Source organism: Propithecus coquereli, unplaced genomic scaffold (genome assembly GCF_000956105.1).
Source record: "Propithecus coquereli isolate 6110/MARCELLA unplaced genomic scaffold, Pcoq_1.0 Scaffold552, whole genome shotgun sequence".
NCBI lineage: Eukaryota > Metazoa > Chordata > Mammalia > Primates > Indriidae > Propithecus > Propithecus coquereli.
Genome location: NW_012151419.1, coordinates 618526 through 635054, shown reverse-complemented (window position 1 = coordinate 635054; position 16529 = coordinate 618526). Strand labels below are relative to the sequence as shown.

At 42.5% G+C, this 16529-nt stretch overlaps 1 protein-coding gene across 1 annotated transcript in view; it reads left to right on the top strand.

Annotated features, from left to right (window-relative positions):
* SART3 (squamous cell carcinoma antigen recognized by T cells 3) overlaps window positions 1–16529 on the top strand; it is a 33839-nt gene that overhangs the window by 13250 nt on the left and 4060 nt on the right. Inside the window, exons 4-14 of the mRNA XM_012657592.1 lie at window positions 1064–1169; window positions 2404–2528; window positions 6366–6521; window positions 7253–7391; window positions 7865–7972; window positions 8688–8765; window positions 8866–8924; window positions 9909–10018; window positions 12649–12761; window positions 13744–13820; window positions 14402–14570. Of these exons, the coding sequence (XP_012513046.1) occupies window positions 1064–1169; window positions 2404–2528; window positions 6366–6521; window positions 7253–7391; window positions 7865–7972; window positions 8688–8765; window positions 8866–8924; window positions 9909–10018; window positions 12649–12761; window positions 13744–13820; window positions 14402–14570 (1240 nt within the window). The remainder of the gene's footprint in view (window positions 1–1063; window positions 1170–2403; window positions 2529–6365; window positions 6522–7252; window positions 7392–7864; window positions 7973–8687; window positions 8766–8865; window positions 8925–9908; window positions 10019–12648; window positions 12762–13743; window positions 13821–14401; window positions 14571–16529) is intronic.

The following is a 16529-nucleotide window of genomic DNA, read 5'->3' as shown; positions in this document are numbered from 1 at the left end:
TGTAGTCCCAGCTACTCTGGAGGCTGAGGCAGGAGGATCGCTTGAGCCCAGGAGTTTGAGGTTGCTGTGAGCTAGGCTGACGCCACGGCACTCTACCTTCGGCAACAGTGAGACTCTGTCTCAAAAAAAAAAAAATCAGATGACTCTATGATTTTTTTCTGATATTTAAAAACATTACTGCTTTAGTTACATAGTTCCAGGTAAATGTATAAGAATAACCATGTCACTCAAAAAAAAATCATGTCTAATTGTAACTATGAGGGTAGATTTTGACACCATCATAATTGCATTTTTTTTAGACAGTTATTTATAGAATTTTACAGCTGTGTTCCCTCTTCGTTATGTTTGTGTACATGTGCACAGTTATTACTGATACATAGTGGAGCCCTTTAATAGGTAGATCATTATTAATAAAGTGGCCCCAGTCATTATGGTTACCTCCCTGTTCAAAAATCTACAGTGCCTTCAACTTACCCTGAATAAAGCAACAGGATAATGCCTTTGCCTGACATCGGTGGCTCTCTCTAACATAAGGCATGATCTCTGCATGGACTCAGCTCCCACTGTCCCCGAACACTCTTGCATTTTCTTGCCACTGTACTTTTTCTGGTCTATTCCTTCAGTTAGGAGTCAGTTTCCTTCTCTCACTACCTCTGGGAGCCTGCAGATCCATCCTAGATGCCAGCTCCTCTAAGAGTGTTTCCCGATTTCCTCCTTCCATAATAACAACTCACCCCTAGAAACCAGCATAAAGCAAGCCATGCGATACTTTGATCCTTATGAGATTTTATTTTTATGGTACTTACATTCTGCCTCATTATAGTAATTTGGATACATTTCTTATATAAGAATATAAGAATAAGAATATCCTGTTTTTCTCTCCCTGTCATAAACATTTAGAGGCAGAGATACCATCTATTTTCGTACTCCTTTCAGCATTTGGTATGATACCTCATACATGAGATCATAGACAGTTTTTTAGTTTGAACTGAAAATTTGTTGAGATATTTTTTGAAGTAGAAAGAACCAAAGTTTGTCATTTACTACTGATTTGCTTCTTTAGCCCATGGCTGGCTTCCTTTCCCCTTTTGACCGGGAACAAACCTTTGATTCACAGCTTGAGAAAGTCCACAGTCTCTTCCGGCGACAGTTGGCGATCCCACTTTATGGTAAGAGAAACTGACATGTCAGCAGCCTGCCCTTTGTGGGTTTTTAAAATGCTTTCGGGTATGTCGTGCGGTTAGACCTTTCCCAGCATGGCGTGCGGCAGGCAGGGCTGGTGTTCTTGTCGTCACTGGGTGCTGTCCCTCTGGATGGTGTCCTTGGTGAAAACAAATCTTGAATTGTTGATGCTCAACAATTCAGAGGCAGGACTAGAAGCCAGACCGTGAGCCTCCCTGTTGAGATCTCTTTCCAACCATGAGACATTGTTGGAAAGACAGAGATAAGGGTCTGTGAAAGGAGTAGGGAAACTGACTCCCTGTATTTTCTGGGGAAACTTTGTTGAGTAAGAGTTCCATTACAAGCATTTTTTCTTCAGGAGTAACCTTTTCCATAACAGAGGGGGAGTTTTACACGGCTGTGGGGGTGGTTTGGTTCAGAAGTATAGCTGATTGTAAGTACTCATACCTGAATTTCTTAGAGTTTGGTAGGTCTCCTTTTTGGTGAATTTATTTTGGCAGGCCAAGCCTTTCAGGCTCTGGAGCTATGTGCCTGTGCGGCACTGGGGGCATTTTTCTGAGTATGGGAGGAATTCGGCACCGCTGTCTTGTTCGTTCCTCAGGCACGGTGACGCATTGCATATACGCAGAACCTCTGGGCAACCTTACTGGAGCCTGGGTGTTCTTTTCATGGTTTATTTGGATTCAACAAATTATAAAGTGGCTGTCTGACTGAATCACTGGTGACATGCAGAAAGGCTAGAACTCAGCTGGTTGTAGGTTTCATCTCGCATACCAAGGTGAGACAGCTTAGCCTAGTGATTAGAATGTGAACTTGAACCAGATTGCCCGGGTTCAAAGACTTGCTCTGCTGTTAACTGTAGACAAGTGACTTAACCCTCTGCTTCAGTTTCCTCACCTGTAAATGAGGATCTCAACAGAGCCTGCCTTGCTGAGTGGCGAGCATCAGATGAGTTAATGGAGGTGAAGTTTTAGAACGTAGGAAGCAGTAGGTACGTGTTGCTAATGGCGTCCTCGACTCTGATTAATTAGCTGGTAGGTTGGCCTGGGACGTTTTTTTGCCGAGATTCGAAGGCCAAGTCTGGGCTCCGAAGAATGCAGAATATGATCAGTGAGGGCTGCCATGGCCACAGGTGGGAGGGGCTCGTGGTACTGAGTCGCACAGTTTAATGGATGTTTGGGTTGGTAAAACCCAAATGGGGCTGAATCCATCTTTCAATAGATATGGAGGCCACGTTTGCAGAGTATGAGGAATGGTCAGAAGACCCAGTACCAGAGTCTGTAATTCAGAACTATAACAAAGCACTGCAGCAGTTGGAGAAATACAAACCCTATGAAGAAGCGCTGGTGAGTGTTGGCTTTTGTACTCAGCTTCTCTCTACAAGCATTTCCCTGATTGATAGTTACAAATTAAACAGTATCTTTAAAATTTGTTTTGTTGTGAAATATATAGAGTGTATAAATGTATACATACAGTTTACATACTAATAATAAAGTGAACATCCATGTACCCACCACCCAGGTTAAGAAATAGAACATTGCCAGTACCTTAGAAGTCTCCTATGTGCCCCTCTCCGATTGCCTCCTCCTCCCTCTCCCGAGAGGTAATCACTTTCCTGACTTTTGTGATAATCATTCCCTTGCTTTTCTTTATAGTTTTACAACCTATGAACATATCCTTAATTAATATATTGTTTAATTTTGCTTGTTTTCGACCTTTTATATAATGGAATCATGCTGTATGTTTTCATTCAACATGTTTTTGGGTTTTCCTCATGTTGCTCAGTATAGTTACAGTGTATTTGTTTTCACTGCTATAAAGTTGTCTGTGGTTACTGCAATGTATTTATCCATGTAAACAGTTACATGGATAGTTGGGTCACTTCCCTTTTCTGCTAGGAGGAGCAGTGTTGCCCTGAACATTCTTGCGAATGTCTCCTGGTACACATGGAAAAGAGTCGATCTAGAATGTATATTAGGGCTGAAATTGCTGGAGCGTAGGGTAATGCTACAGCGTTTTGCAGATTATGAATTTGCACTCGTGCCAACAGTATCTGAGTGTTCTCATTGCTCATGCCACTCTTGGATATTGACATACTTTAGCCAGTCTGATGAGTCTGAAATTGTAGTTTTAATTTGTATTTCCCTGATTGCTGATGGAGTTGAGCTGCTTTTCTTGTGTGTTGGCCATTAGGATTTTCTTTTTTTGAAATGGCTGTTAAAGTCTTTGACCCATTTTTCTTTTGATTTGTCTTTTTTCTAATCAATTTATGGGAGTCCTTGGTCTTAATCCTTATTTTTGGTCATACGTATGGCAGATTTCATCCCCAGTTTGTTGCTTGTCTTTTCGCTTTTTGAAATGTTGTCTTTTGGCGAACACTTCTTAATGATAAATCCAGTTAGTCTGAAATTTTTTGCTTACTGTTTGTGCTTTTGTTGTGCTTATTTAAGAATCTCCCCTACTCTGAGGTCTTTAGTATGTTTAGCTCTATTTTCTTCTAAAAGTTGTGTAGTTTTTTTATTTCATGTTTAGGTCTTCACCCACCTGGAATTGATTTTTTGTGTATGGTATGAGGCTGGGTCCAGCTTCATTTTTCTGTACGGAGAACCAATTGTTCTAGCACTGACTTTGATAATTCCATCCCCCCCTCACTGATTTGCAGTGCCACATCTGTGCCATGTCTGTCATAGATCAGGTGTCCATTTATGTGTGGGTCTTTCTTCTTGGGTTCTCTCTTCTGTCCCACCGGTTTATATTACACTATCCTAATGACGAGATGTTTTAATCTAGGATAGAATAAATCCATCCACCTTGTTCCCTTCAGGAAAGGGGAGTCTTGGATTTTGTTAGCCCTTAATGCTTCCATCAGATTTAGAATCAGCTTTTTAGTTCTATTTTATCAAACTGTTGAGTTTTTTATTGGGATTACATTGAATCTGTAGATCAATTTGGGGAAGAATTTACATCTTCTGTCTTCCAATCTATGAACATATTATAGTATAGGCGTCTGCTATTTACATCTTGTTCTTCTGTAAAGCTTTATAATAATTTCATAAATTTATCCAGTGTCTTCAACACATTTTTAGATGAAATTCTAAGTGATATTTTTTGGAGACAGGGTCTCACTCCGTAGCCAAGGCTGGAGTGCAGTGGCCACCGTATAGCTCACTGCAACCCTGAACTGGGCTCAAGTGATCCTCCCGCGTCAGCCTCTTGAGTATCTGGGACTACAGGTGTATACTACCATTCCCGGCTGATTTTGTTTTCTTGTTATTTATCTTGCTTTTTGTTTGGCCCACCGGGCATCGTTTTTAATAGAGCGTTATACAGTCACAGTTTGTTTAAATTTGCTACGTGCATTTCCTGCTTTTTTATTCTTCATTCCTTCTTGTATCCTAGGTCTTTCACCTGGAATCACTTTTCTTTTGCTTGAAGTATACCATTTAGAATCTCCTGCATAGGAGATTTGCTGGTAACAGATTTTTTCAGTCTGAAAAGGTCTTTGCTCTCCTTCTTGAAAGTTATTTTCTTAGGCTTTAGAATTCTAGACTAACAGTTAACATTCTCTCAGCAGTTGAATATTTCTGTCTTCTGGCTTCTCTTGTTGCTGTTGAGAATTCAGCTGTTTAACTCTTGCTTCGTTGAAGGTAATTACCTTCAAAGTGATTTTTTTCCTCTGCTTTTAATATCTCATTGGTTTGGTTTGATGTCCTGCAACTTCATTGTAGTAGGTCCAGATGTTAATCTGCTTGAGGTTTTTTAGGCTTCTTGACTCTGTTTCTGGAATCTTTCTTGGCATAGTAAGAGCGTGGACTCTCAGAGTCAGGCTGCTTCAAGTTTGCATTGCAGCTCTGCCACTTGCCAGCTCTCTGACTCTGGGCCACTACTTCACCTCCCCGTGCCTCAGTTTCCTTAAATGTAAGGTGGGGATAGTGCTGAGACCTGCCTCGTAGGACTGCTGTGAAGATCAAATTCTTACTACATGTTAAGCCAGCAAAAGCTTAACCTTTACTTAGCTTCCCACCTTCACTTAGATTTTTTCCTTAGTACTTAGTATTTCTTGTTTATTTTTGCCAGTTTGTTGATTTTTTTTTCTCCTTTCTTTCCTTTTTTTTTTTTTTTGAGACAGGGTCTCACTCTGTTACCTGGGCTGGAGTGCAGTGGCATCATCATAGCTCACTGTAACCTCAAACTTATGGGCTCAGGTGATCCTCCTGCCTCAGCCTCCTGAGTAGCTGGAAGTGTAGGTGCATGTCACCATGCCTGGCTAATTTTTCTGTTTTTTTGTAGAGATGGGGTCTTGCTCTTGCTCAGGCTGGAGTTGATGATTTTTAAGAAGATGCTTTTTATGTTTAATCTAGCCATTTTAGTTGTTTTCAATGTCACGATGTGTCTGGGTAACTAATTCGCTGTTGTTACTGGAGACTGAGGCTCTAAAACATTGTCTTTCTACATACTGAGCGTGTGTGATCTCTTGCTCACCTGTACACACTCCCTCTCCTTTTCTTTTTCTCATGTAAATGTTTTGTACATATGTACTTGTGTTTCACAAAGCCTCATCCAGCTCAATTTTGTCATGGTTATCTCAAGCAGAGCATGGCTGAAGAGAAAAGAAGTTGAATAAGAGGTTTTTGTCTAAAAGGAATTATTGCATCCTTGGATCAGTAAACATTCAGCACTGCCTCCTCCATCTTCTGCACGCACCTGTATTCTTACAGGAACTGGTGTTGGGAATGAGAAACCTGCATGTTTTTCCAGTTTGGTTGCGTTCACTCCGCTCAGTAGGCTAAGAAAGTGACTTCTGTTTTGGAAGGATGGTTAGCACGGGTCGCTGGCAAAGGTGTTGCTTTTTCATTCAGTCCCTGGTGGACGGGCGATTTAAATTCCCTGTGGTCTGGGAAAGGATTTAGAAAAAGGTTTATGGCGCCTTCGTAACTATTGCCACAGAGCGGCATTTTGGGCCAGATATGAAAGACTCTCGTTCTTTCCTCAAATTATGGATCCCATTGTGGAAATTATGGATCCCATTGTGGAGATTATAGATTCTGTTGTGGAGTAGCTCTGAGAGTGAGACTTGGTCATTCTTACTTTGTTGTAGCCAGTCTTGCCAAAACTTGTTTCATTTGAAGATGTGTTGTGCCTCCTGACATGTTCAACTTCAACACACTTTTCCTGTGCTCCAGCTGCAAGCAGAGGCGCCCAGGCTGGCGGAATACCAAGCATACATTGATTTCGAGATGAAAATGGGTGATCCCGCTCGCGTTCAGCTGATCTTTGAGCGTGCCCTGGTCGAGAACTGCCTTGTCCCAGACTTGTGGATCCGTTACAGTCAGTACCTAGTAAGATAACTGTTCTGATTTTATTTTATTTTTACTAGTGTATAATCTATTTGAAGAAAACCATCGAGAGCGCCAGGAGTTGGTTGCATGCTGCCCCACTCTGCTTTTTCTCACTTGTCCTCCATCTTCCTTTTTTCTTTTTTGCCAACTTGTTTAGGAAGTTTCCTTAGTGTTTGAAATTATTTTAAAATGGTTACTAACTGCAAAAAGATTGCTTTATTGTTTTAACTATATTGTGGACTTCATAACAGATTGATTTTTTTCTTTTAATTTCTAATTTTTATTGCGGAAAAATATAAACATGTAAAAGATACATCGTGATAGTAAAATGAAACCTCATGTGCCCATCACCCAGCCAGCTTCAACAATGAACAATTATGGCTCTAGTCTGCTTTTATCTTTATTCTTACTTACTTCCCCCTTCTGTGTTATTTTGAAGCGAATCCAGAAATCATATTTCATTGGTAAGTACTTCGGTGTGTATATATAAAATATTTCACTGTGTATTTACATATAAAAGGATCCAAGTGAGGTCCATCCATTAGCATTAAGGCTGTTCTAATCTATAAGTTCCTGCCCCCCCACCCCTGGTGATTGCTTTGTTGAAGAAACCGTCACAAGAGACATTTTTAAGGAAATTTCTTTTTGTCAGTTGTGCTGGCAATGTCTTGTTGATGGTAAAGTCTTAACAGTAATATTTTATCTCCTAACTCTGGCATTCTTTCTCACAGGATCGGCAACTGAAAGTAAAGGATTTGGTTTTATCTGTTCATAACCGCGCCGTTAGAAACTGCCCCTGGACGGTCGCCCTGTGGAGTCGGTACCTCTTGGCCATGGAGAGACATGGAGTTGATCATCGAGTAATTTCTGGTGCGGATATTTCTGTGGAAAGACTGCTTCTAAGCTTTTGGCCCCAAATGAGGAACAGAGAGCTTTGGTGAAGTCATTAAATCAGCGTTCCCTAGGGTTTTCTTTGGGATATCGAGTATTAGTGACAAAAAGGGCTCTAAATGGGAGATAAACTGGTGGTTATATTTTTGACTTTCCGAGCTCTCTAACGTGTTAATATTCATTGTGATTTCTAAGAAGCTCTGGTCTTTTCTCCAGATTTCCTTGACTTGGAGCTCTTGTTGCAGGGTGGCTTGTGGAATGAGTCCTTTCTAGAACATAGTCTTTGCAGTGCTGTAGTAGCTTCTCTTCTGAACATTCCTCTCTAGCTTATTTCACTTTGTTGCATCCTATTAGTATTTTTAAAAGTCACGTAGTGTTTTATAGCCAGTAGAGTTTTTCTTAGCATATTTTTGAATTGGCAACAGATCCTGACTTTCTTTTCCCAACTCCAGTAACGTTTGAAAAAGCTTTGAATGCCGGCTTCATCCAGGCCACTGACTACGTGGAGATTTGGCAGGCATACCTTGATTACCTGAGGAGAAGGGTGGATTTCAAACAAGGTATTTAAGTGCGTGCGTTTCACCTCAGAACTGAACTTTTTCTTAACACGTCCTTTAGTGAGATGTCCCAGTTCTCAAATACATTGTGACCGGGAAAATATTGTAGACCAGCTATGGGTGACTTTCCCCCCAGAAATTTTAGCAGTTCACATTTTAACAGTTCCTGCTGTGGATTGTAAAGGAAGAGAAGAATGGTCCTGTGGTTTTTATACTGGCTCCTGCCAGCATCTTTATTTTATTTCTCATTTCTCCCTTCTGGCCTTTTTATTTATCCAAAATCATTCTTGAAATGAGACCTCTGTGTTATTTTTAACCTTTGAACTCTGCAGGATCCTCTGCCCTCCTCCTCACAAAGCAGCTGGAACATCCCTAACTTGTGCTCGCACGCTCGCGTCAGCTGCTGCCTCATGCAGATAGCCTTCAGCCGTCCTCCTTGCTGTCTGCCCGGGTCGCCCTGCTGGGGGGACCCTCGTCTGCTGTGATCCCTCCCACAGCACCCTGTGTTCACCTTTGTCATTGTGCTGTCCATACCGTACTCTGTTCCAGTTTCTTTCTCCCTCACTACGTGATGAGGGCAGGAGCTGGCAATACTATTTCTGTGTCCCCTGCATGATGGCAGGGACATAATGGGTCTCCCAGCAGTTTCAGTGTAGGATTAAAAATAAAGGCTTTCTACATGGTTTCATAAAGGCGTTTTTTTTGCAATTTCCAACAGACTCCAGTAAAGAGCTGGAAGAGTTGAGGGCCACATTCACTCGTGCTTTGGAGTATCTGAAACAGGAGGTGGAAGAGCGTAAGTGTGGCTCTAACCTGCTGTTTTGCCAAGTTGTGTTTCTTGTTCTCGGTTTTGTCTCTAAATTGCTTTCTAATTTTGACTAATTCCATTCTTGCAGGTTTCAATGAGAGTGGCGATCCAAGCTGCATGATCATGCAGAACTGGGCTAGGATTGAGGTAAATGTTTTTGGACAAATCTGTCAGTTTCATCCACCTTTGAAGGACCTTTGTTTAATAGCGTCCTATTAAACATTAATTAAAATTGCATCAGAATCCCAGGTAATGGTCTACACTCTGCAAGGATTCACGCTATTTGCCTAGCTTGATGTGCGTTCGTTTCTGTCGTGGTGAAACTGTTAGCTTCCAGCGTGAAGTTGTGCAGCAAATGTCCAAATGCCAGCTATTCACTCCCTTCCCTCCGTCTCTTCCTTGTCGCTGCATTCGTGAGAGTGGAATGAGCGTGTACTATTGGCCAACACTGTACTAGGTGCTGGGGGCGTAAGACAGACTCCGTCCCTGGGCTGTCAGCTAGTGTAGAAGACAAATGATTTTGACAAATCACCAGGGACACCAGGATGAGTAAGACATGACACCTGCCCTTGGTCAGCTGGTAGAATTATAAAATTCTAATCACGTTTTGTCCTCTGAGGGGAAGTGAGGTTAAAGAAACTAACATCTGCCAGACAGTGTTGTATGTGGGATGTTTGTGTTGTAACCATTTTAAAGATGAGGAAACTGAGGCTCAGAGAAGTTACATAATTTGCCCAAGTTTGCAAGTGCCAGAGCCGGCATTTAATACTAGATCAATCTTGCTTATTCTACATTGCCTCTCAAATGAAACACTTGTAGTTAAGTTTGAGAAAAATAAAAAATACCCAGATTACAACATGGTGAGAGAGGGAAAAAAGTCCCTAATGACTATCCATCCAGTAGTTGAGTGCTATGGGTTCCCGTGCTCTCCTCTCAAGAGGTAAAGGCAGGCAGTTCGAGGCTTATACTGCAGAAAGGCTGGAGTGGTTGGGCTGGGCCTGTTACCATTGGAGGGAGGCCTGGGGATTTATGTGACACTGCTAGTTATGCTGTTTGGAGTATATTTTGAGACAGGTGTCGATGTCATATGGTTTAGGTCTTTTCCTGACTGAGTCCACTAATGCATTTTAGGCTCGACTGTGCAATAATATGCAGAAAGCTCGGGAACTCTGGGATAGCATCATGACCAAAGGCAACGCCAAGTACGCCAACATGTGGCTTGAATATTACAACCTGGAAAGGTAACTTACTTGGGGGTAGGGGAGAGAGCTGGTGCTTGTCAGGTGTGCACCTGTCTTCAGTCCTAGCTGTTTCCTGTCAGCTTGGGCTTGCTCCTTAGAACGAGGCTGTCTTCCTTCATCCCAGGCTGTCTTCCTTCATTCTGGCTCTTTCGTTAGTGGGTGTATTTTTATTGAGCAGGGCTAGAGGACCAGATGTATTTGGTGCCTGGGGCTCTTATAGCCATGCATTTCTTTTTGTTTGTTTTGATTTTGGGACAGGAGTGTTTATTTGAATTTTTTGGGGAGGTATTTATTTTTTGCTACATTGGCTTTTCTATGAACAGAAAAATAGAAAATACTAAAAAGCAAAGAAAAAACCTCATATTACTCACAATCACTGACCCATACATAATCACTGTTAGTTTATGGTTTGGGGTATATTCTTCGAGACTCTTCTATGCTTAAAGTTTTTTAAATAAAAATGCAAGTATAACATACATGTTATAAACTTTTGAAACTATTTGAATTAAATAAGATATTCCCAAGTAATATTTTTAACATGGGGAAAATATAAAGCATATGAGCAGCTTTTCTATTCAGTATATCTTGAACATTATAGATTGAATAAATATATTTCTACATTGCCTTTTTTCTTTTTTGAATGTTTTGGTTTTTCCCATATTAAATGTGTGTTCAAATTCAAGTCAGAATTTTTACAAAATATGTAATAGTCATTTTTTTTAGTCCTACCTCCAGAGATGACCACTATGCAGGCTGGTTGAATATTCTACTAGATCAGAAGTTCTCAAATTTTTTGGTCTCAGGACCCCTTTGCACTCTTAAAATTTGAGGACCCCCCCCAAGAGCTTTTGTTTATGTGAGTTATATCTATTGCTATTTACCATGTTAGAAAATAAAACTGAGAAATTCTAAAAGCATTTTTTAATTAATTCACTTAAAAATAGTAAATCTATTACATTGAACGTAACTTATTTTTTTGAAAAATGACTATATTTTTCCAAACCTCAAAATAATTTAGAAAAGTGGCATGGTTTTGTACTTTTGCCAATATCTTTAGTCTGGCTTAGAGGAGACAGCTGAATTCTCATGTCTGTTTCTGCATTCAGCCTATTGTGATGTGTTTTTTTTATTGAAGAGTATAAAGATAATTTGGCTTTACACAGATTGGGTAGAGAAAAAAGGTGTTTTTTAATAGCCTTTTCAATTGACTGTGGATATTCTTTCACATTATAGCAAAACTTAACAAGTGATAGTTTCTTAAAGGTTAGTTGCAATGTGGAATCCGAAACTGTATTAATGAATTTCTCTAATTCCGTTACATTAATATCCATTTGTCTATTTTGCACTTCGAATGGACCTTTTATCTTTTACATGATGCCATAATTCTGTGGCATCACAAATTATTCATTTGGGAAATCCTGATTCACTAAATCATGTAGCTCTTTCATGACGTATTTTATTCTACAGTATAAAAAATTGTATTTGTTCATATCCACGCTTATCTTAGAACAGTCGTTTTTAAATAGGAAGCTGTCAAACTCACAGTGGCAAATTCTAGTTTTGCAAAATTCTGATTTTCACTTGAAGCTTGGTTGTCAGTGGTTTTCCTCGAAGTGACAGATTCCTTTAGTTTTTGAAAATGTCTGCCAGATACTCAGGTCTGAGTAACCATAGTTTGTCACTCAGACGTTCTTTTAAGTAAAATGGTGTCCACGAAAAAAGTGACTAGGTCAGTTTGTAGCTCGAAAAATAATGCGTGCTTTTCTTTGCAGTAGCCATTGTACTTCAGTACGCAGAAGAAGTACTTTACGAAGTGGTTTAAGAAGTACTTCCCGTTTCATCACACAGAATATTAAAAAGTTGTGTACTGCCTTGGTTTGTGCGAAGGACCAGCATTGCTTTTGCACCATTGTGCAAATGTCAACATAGTGAACATAATAATCTCTTGGTATTCTTATAAAAGGAATTTTGACTGTGCAAGACCCCTGGAGAGGGTCTTGGAGACCCTCAGGGGTATGTGGATCATACTTTGAGAACTGCTGCTCTGAATTTTTTTCTGAGTATCCTAATACATATTTACAATATTTATGTATATTTGCAATGTTTTAAAAATAGAAATGAGAATATACTGTTTCATAACTGTTACGACTAATAGAATTGTTTTATACCTGTTGTGATTAACGGTATCTTTCCATGTGGGTACATAACGATGCGACTCGAGGCATGAAATAGGGCAGGCCCTTTGATTAGTGCTTCTCCCCTCAGGTAGGACTGCATAGTAGGATTTCTCTAGGAACTTTATCAAGTACATAGAGTTGTTGGACACCCCCCCGCCACTGTTGCACATGTGAATGCTGTAAAGGCAAAAAACCTGGTTGCACACCATGGTCCTAGGTGCATTTTCCAGAAGCACCTACCTGGCTGGGGAAAGGGGAAAGCCTTCCTTTGTGTGTGACTGTAGGAACTCTAGTGGAAGAAGGAGAAAACATTGTGGATGGTTCTGAAAACTTGGGTCTCCTCAGAAGCTGGAGGCATCAGAGAGAGAGCTTCTGCCTGTGAGAAGACAGCCTCTCCCTCCGCACGCCTTCCACTCTGTGTCCTCATGCAGCAACTGTTTGCTTTCTGCTTAGGGCACACGGGGATACCCAGCACTGCCGGAAGGCTCTGCACCGCGCCGTCCAGTGCACCAGCGACTACCCAGAGCACGTCTGCGAAGTGTTGCTCACCATGGAGAGGACAGAAGGTGGGACCCTCAGCTCTCTTCTGGCTTGGAGTCTGACCCATTTGCTGTTTGGTCTCAAGCAGCAGCTTCTGGTTCTAGTCTGTGAGGACAGACTGCGTTTACAGCTACCACCCCTCAGGTGGTGCTCTGTGTAGTCGAAACACACAACCACAGCTCTTGTCAGTTTCCAGCCACTAGGGAGGACTCTGGTGTAGCTCTAGTGTAGGGGTGCTCATAATTCTTTGTGGTGAGGGCTGCGCTCTGTAGGATGTTTAGTGGTATCCCTGGTCTCTACCCACTAACTGCCAGTAGTGACCCTCCCTGCCCCAGCTAACGTGATAACCAAAAATGTCTGCAGACATTACCAAATGTCCCTTGGTGCGCAAGATCCCCCTAGTTGAGAACAGCTGCTCTAGTGCAGTGTCTGCTCAGCAAGGAGCTCAGAGAGGCAAATGGCTCAGTGTGTTCATTGCTCATGCGTGCGTCCCTCGTCACATTTCAGACCTTCAGTGTTAAGTTGTAGAACTAGAACCAGTAGGAAAATAGTGTGACTTTATCCATGGGCATGGGTCTGGATTTTGGCTTTGAACCCCACAGAACTGGGATTCAAAGATTCAAACAACAACAAAAAAGAAAAAGGGATAAAAAACCATCTCAACATTTGAATAGCTCTTGAAGTTCTTCAGTCTTAATATAAATGTTTTGTACCTTTGTAGTAGAATAGTTTCATAATTTTTGCCATTGAGAGCCCTTAATAGATCATACTGGTTTTCAAGTGTCTTTTCTGAAAGAGAAGAGACATTTTTAAACACACTTAGAAGGACTATTTGAATTCTAAACTTGAAGCCTACACAAATTAAATTTTCTGAAAGTGAAGAGCTGACTTTCCAGTTCTTGTCTGATGGGAGGGCCCTCTTCTGGAGGTGTACAGCAGTTAAGAAAGTTGTATGTTCTATCTTTCAAAAACCTAAAGAATGAGAGTTTTGCTTCTTTTTCCGTCAAGGTACTTTAGAAGATTGGGATATAGCCGTTCAGAAAACTGAAACTCGACTAGCTCGTGTTAACGAGCAGAGAATGAAGGTAATGATGACACTTAAAGTCTTTGAAACTTCTGGTACCTACCTTGGCTCTGTGTGGGATGGATATTTCTTGTCAGTAACTTCTAGGTTTTCCTAAGAAGCATCTTTTACTCAGAATATTAATAGTAAAATATTTGGTTCAGTATTTAAACCTGTCTTATATCATCTAAAAAGACTGGTTTAGAACTTCAGCCCCAATATACTTTTTTAACATAGTGAGGGAATTTTGGCTCTAAAATTTGTTGGAATAGATGGAAAAGATTTAAAAGGAGCCTCACTTAGCCTCGTGAGTGGAACACGAACACCCCCAACTTAATCAGGACCCCAGTTTTATAGATTTTTTTCTTTTCCTTCCTTTTGGCGATTAATGATCGAGGTGGGGATGTTGCTAACATACCGTAGACTTGAGATCCAGAATCCCGAGTCGCTGGCCTGAGCCCGCTGGTGGAAAGTTGGGAGCCTGTGCTCCCCGTCCTCCTGGTCCCTTCTTTTCCTGTGGGCAGTGGCTTTCCCCTCCCTCTCCCCTTTCTGCACAAGTCAGTCCAGGGCACGTAAAGATGCGTCTGTTCCTGCTTCTCCCAGGCTGCAGAGAAGGAAGCTGCCCTTGTGCAGCAGGAAGAAGAAAAGGCTGAGCAGCGCAAGCGCAGCCGGGCCGAGAAGAAAGCGCTGAAAAAGAAGAGAAAGACCAGAGGCGCAGATAAGCACCGAGCGGACGAGGACGACGAGAAAGAGTGGGGCGACGATGAAGAAGGTAAAGGGCTCTTTAGAAACTGGAGTTTGAAACATCTCAGACTTTCAGAGGAGTTGCCAAACCTTTTTCCCTGAACTGCTTGAGCGTGAGTTGCCTTCACTCTCGGACGGTAGTAAGGTGTGTGCCTTCTCTGTGACTACAGGCCACCCGTCACAGTCAGAGCTGACACGACCCATCGCTCCCATCGAACCTCAGACCCCATTCGCGGTTGGCCATCCGTCCCAGCACTGTCTTTTATGGTGGAAGGATCCATCTGAGGAACAGTGTTGTTGTTCAGTTGCCCTGTCTCTTGAATCTCCTTCAGTCTGGAACATTCCTCAGTCTTTTTTTTTTTTTTTTTTAACTCTGATGACCTGGACACTTTTGAAGAGGACAGGCCAGTTACTCTGTAGAGTGTCCCTCAGTGTGGGTGTGTCTGATGCTACTTCGTGATTGGATTCAGGTCAGTCGTCTTTGGCAGGAACGGCACGTGATGCCGTGTCCTTCTCGTTGAGTCCCATCAGGCATTTTTCTCTGCCTGGCGATGGTCACTTTGGTCACGTGACCAAGGTGTCTGCCTTCTTCACTGTGAAGTAAGTTCTTTTCCCTTTTAAAAGTACAAAGTATTTGGATGGGTATTTATCTAGGACTTTGAGATTAGATAAATACCCCATCCATCAAACTTCCAAATTGCCTGTCTTTTTATTTATATCATAAGGGTTCATAGCTTCCCATTTTCTTCGACAGTCATAGTCTGTTACTGTGATTAAGTTGATGCTTTCCAGGTTTGGCTGGCAAGAGTCCATCAGATAGGCTTTTTGTGTCCCTTTGACCTGTCCCCTAATCCTCTCATCACTTCCTTACTTTCTGGTACACCTTGCACGGACCTGCCTCGCATGGCCCGGCTTATGGTTTTGACTTGGCAGAATTTTCCAGCCAGTGTTTCCGTTGCCCATGTAGTTTCAGGGAGAGGCAGGAATTGGTCCGATTTTTTCAGCAAAGTCTGTCAAGGTAAGGAATTGTCTCTATGATCACAGCCAGTTACAGATTCCTTTGTTCCTTCTCTGCTCCCAGTGCTTCACTTGACCAGCCTTTAAAAAAAAAAAAGGATTGTCTGTAGACATTCAAGGACTCTGTGTTTACCTAGCACAGATGTGTGAGGCAGAGCAGCCGGTGATGGAGTTGTCATTCAGCTGACCTTCCTTGCACACCTTGTTTGGGCCTTGCCGAATGACTGAGGGTGGCTCCCTGCCCCCCAGTGCTCCCAGTTTAGCAGGATAAGGCAGGTGTGTGACCGCAGTGGCCGTAATCAGTCCGGACTGTGGGAGATGGAGCTGTGAATTGCGGTGGAGGCCAAGGAAGGCACTAGTGGCTCAGCCCCTGCCAGAAGGACTCGGTGGGGGAAGTGAAGTGGCATCCGGGGGAGTGGAGAGAAGGGGAGGGCAAGCTGGACGGAGTGCCAGTGTTGGCAAAGCGTGAGGCACGGGCAGCCTGGCGTTTCTGTGAGCAGCAGATCATTGGGTTTGAGCTCAGATGGATGGCAGAGGGTCAAGGAGGCTGGAGGGGCAGGTGGGCCGGTCAGGCCCAGCCCAGGGACGCTCTTGAAACGCAGTGGAGCAGCTGATAGGCTTGGACTCCTTGGGAAGGCAGTGGGCAGTTGACGGAGTGTGCGTGCGCAGGAGGCTGACGTAAGTTGAGCTTCAGTACTGGCCCTCTGGGGGCAGTGGTGTGAATGGGCTGGCGCAGAGTGGTGTTGCGCTGTCTTGAAGGACACCAGGCGATATTGGTAGTGCTTTAGAAAACAGACCGTTTGTAGTGCTCTCCAAAGCGTGGCCCATGGCGCGCCTACGTCAGTCGCCTAGGGTGCTTGTTTCAACGCAGACTCCCAGGCCCCAACGCACCCATGCTGACCGGGGCTTTGTAGGAGGGGCCCTGGAATGTGCCATCTGACCTCTGAGACCCCCTGACCTTTTGTCTCAT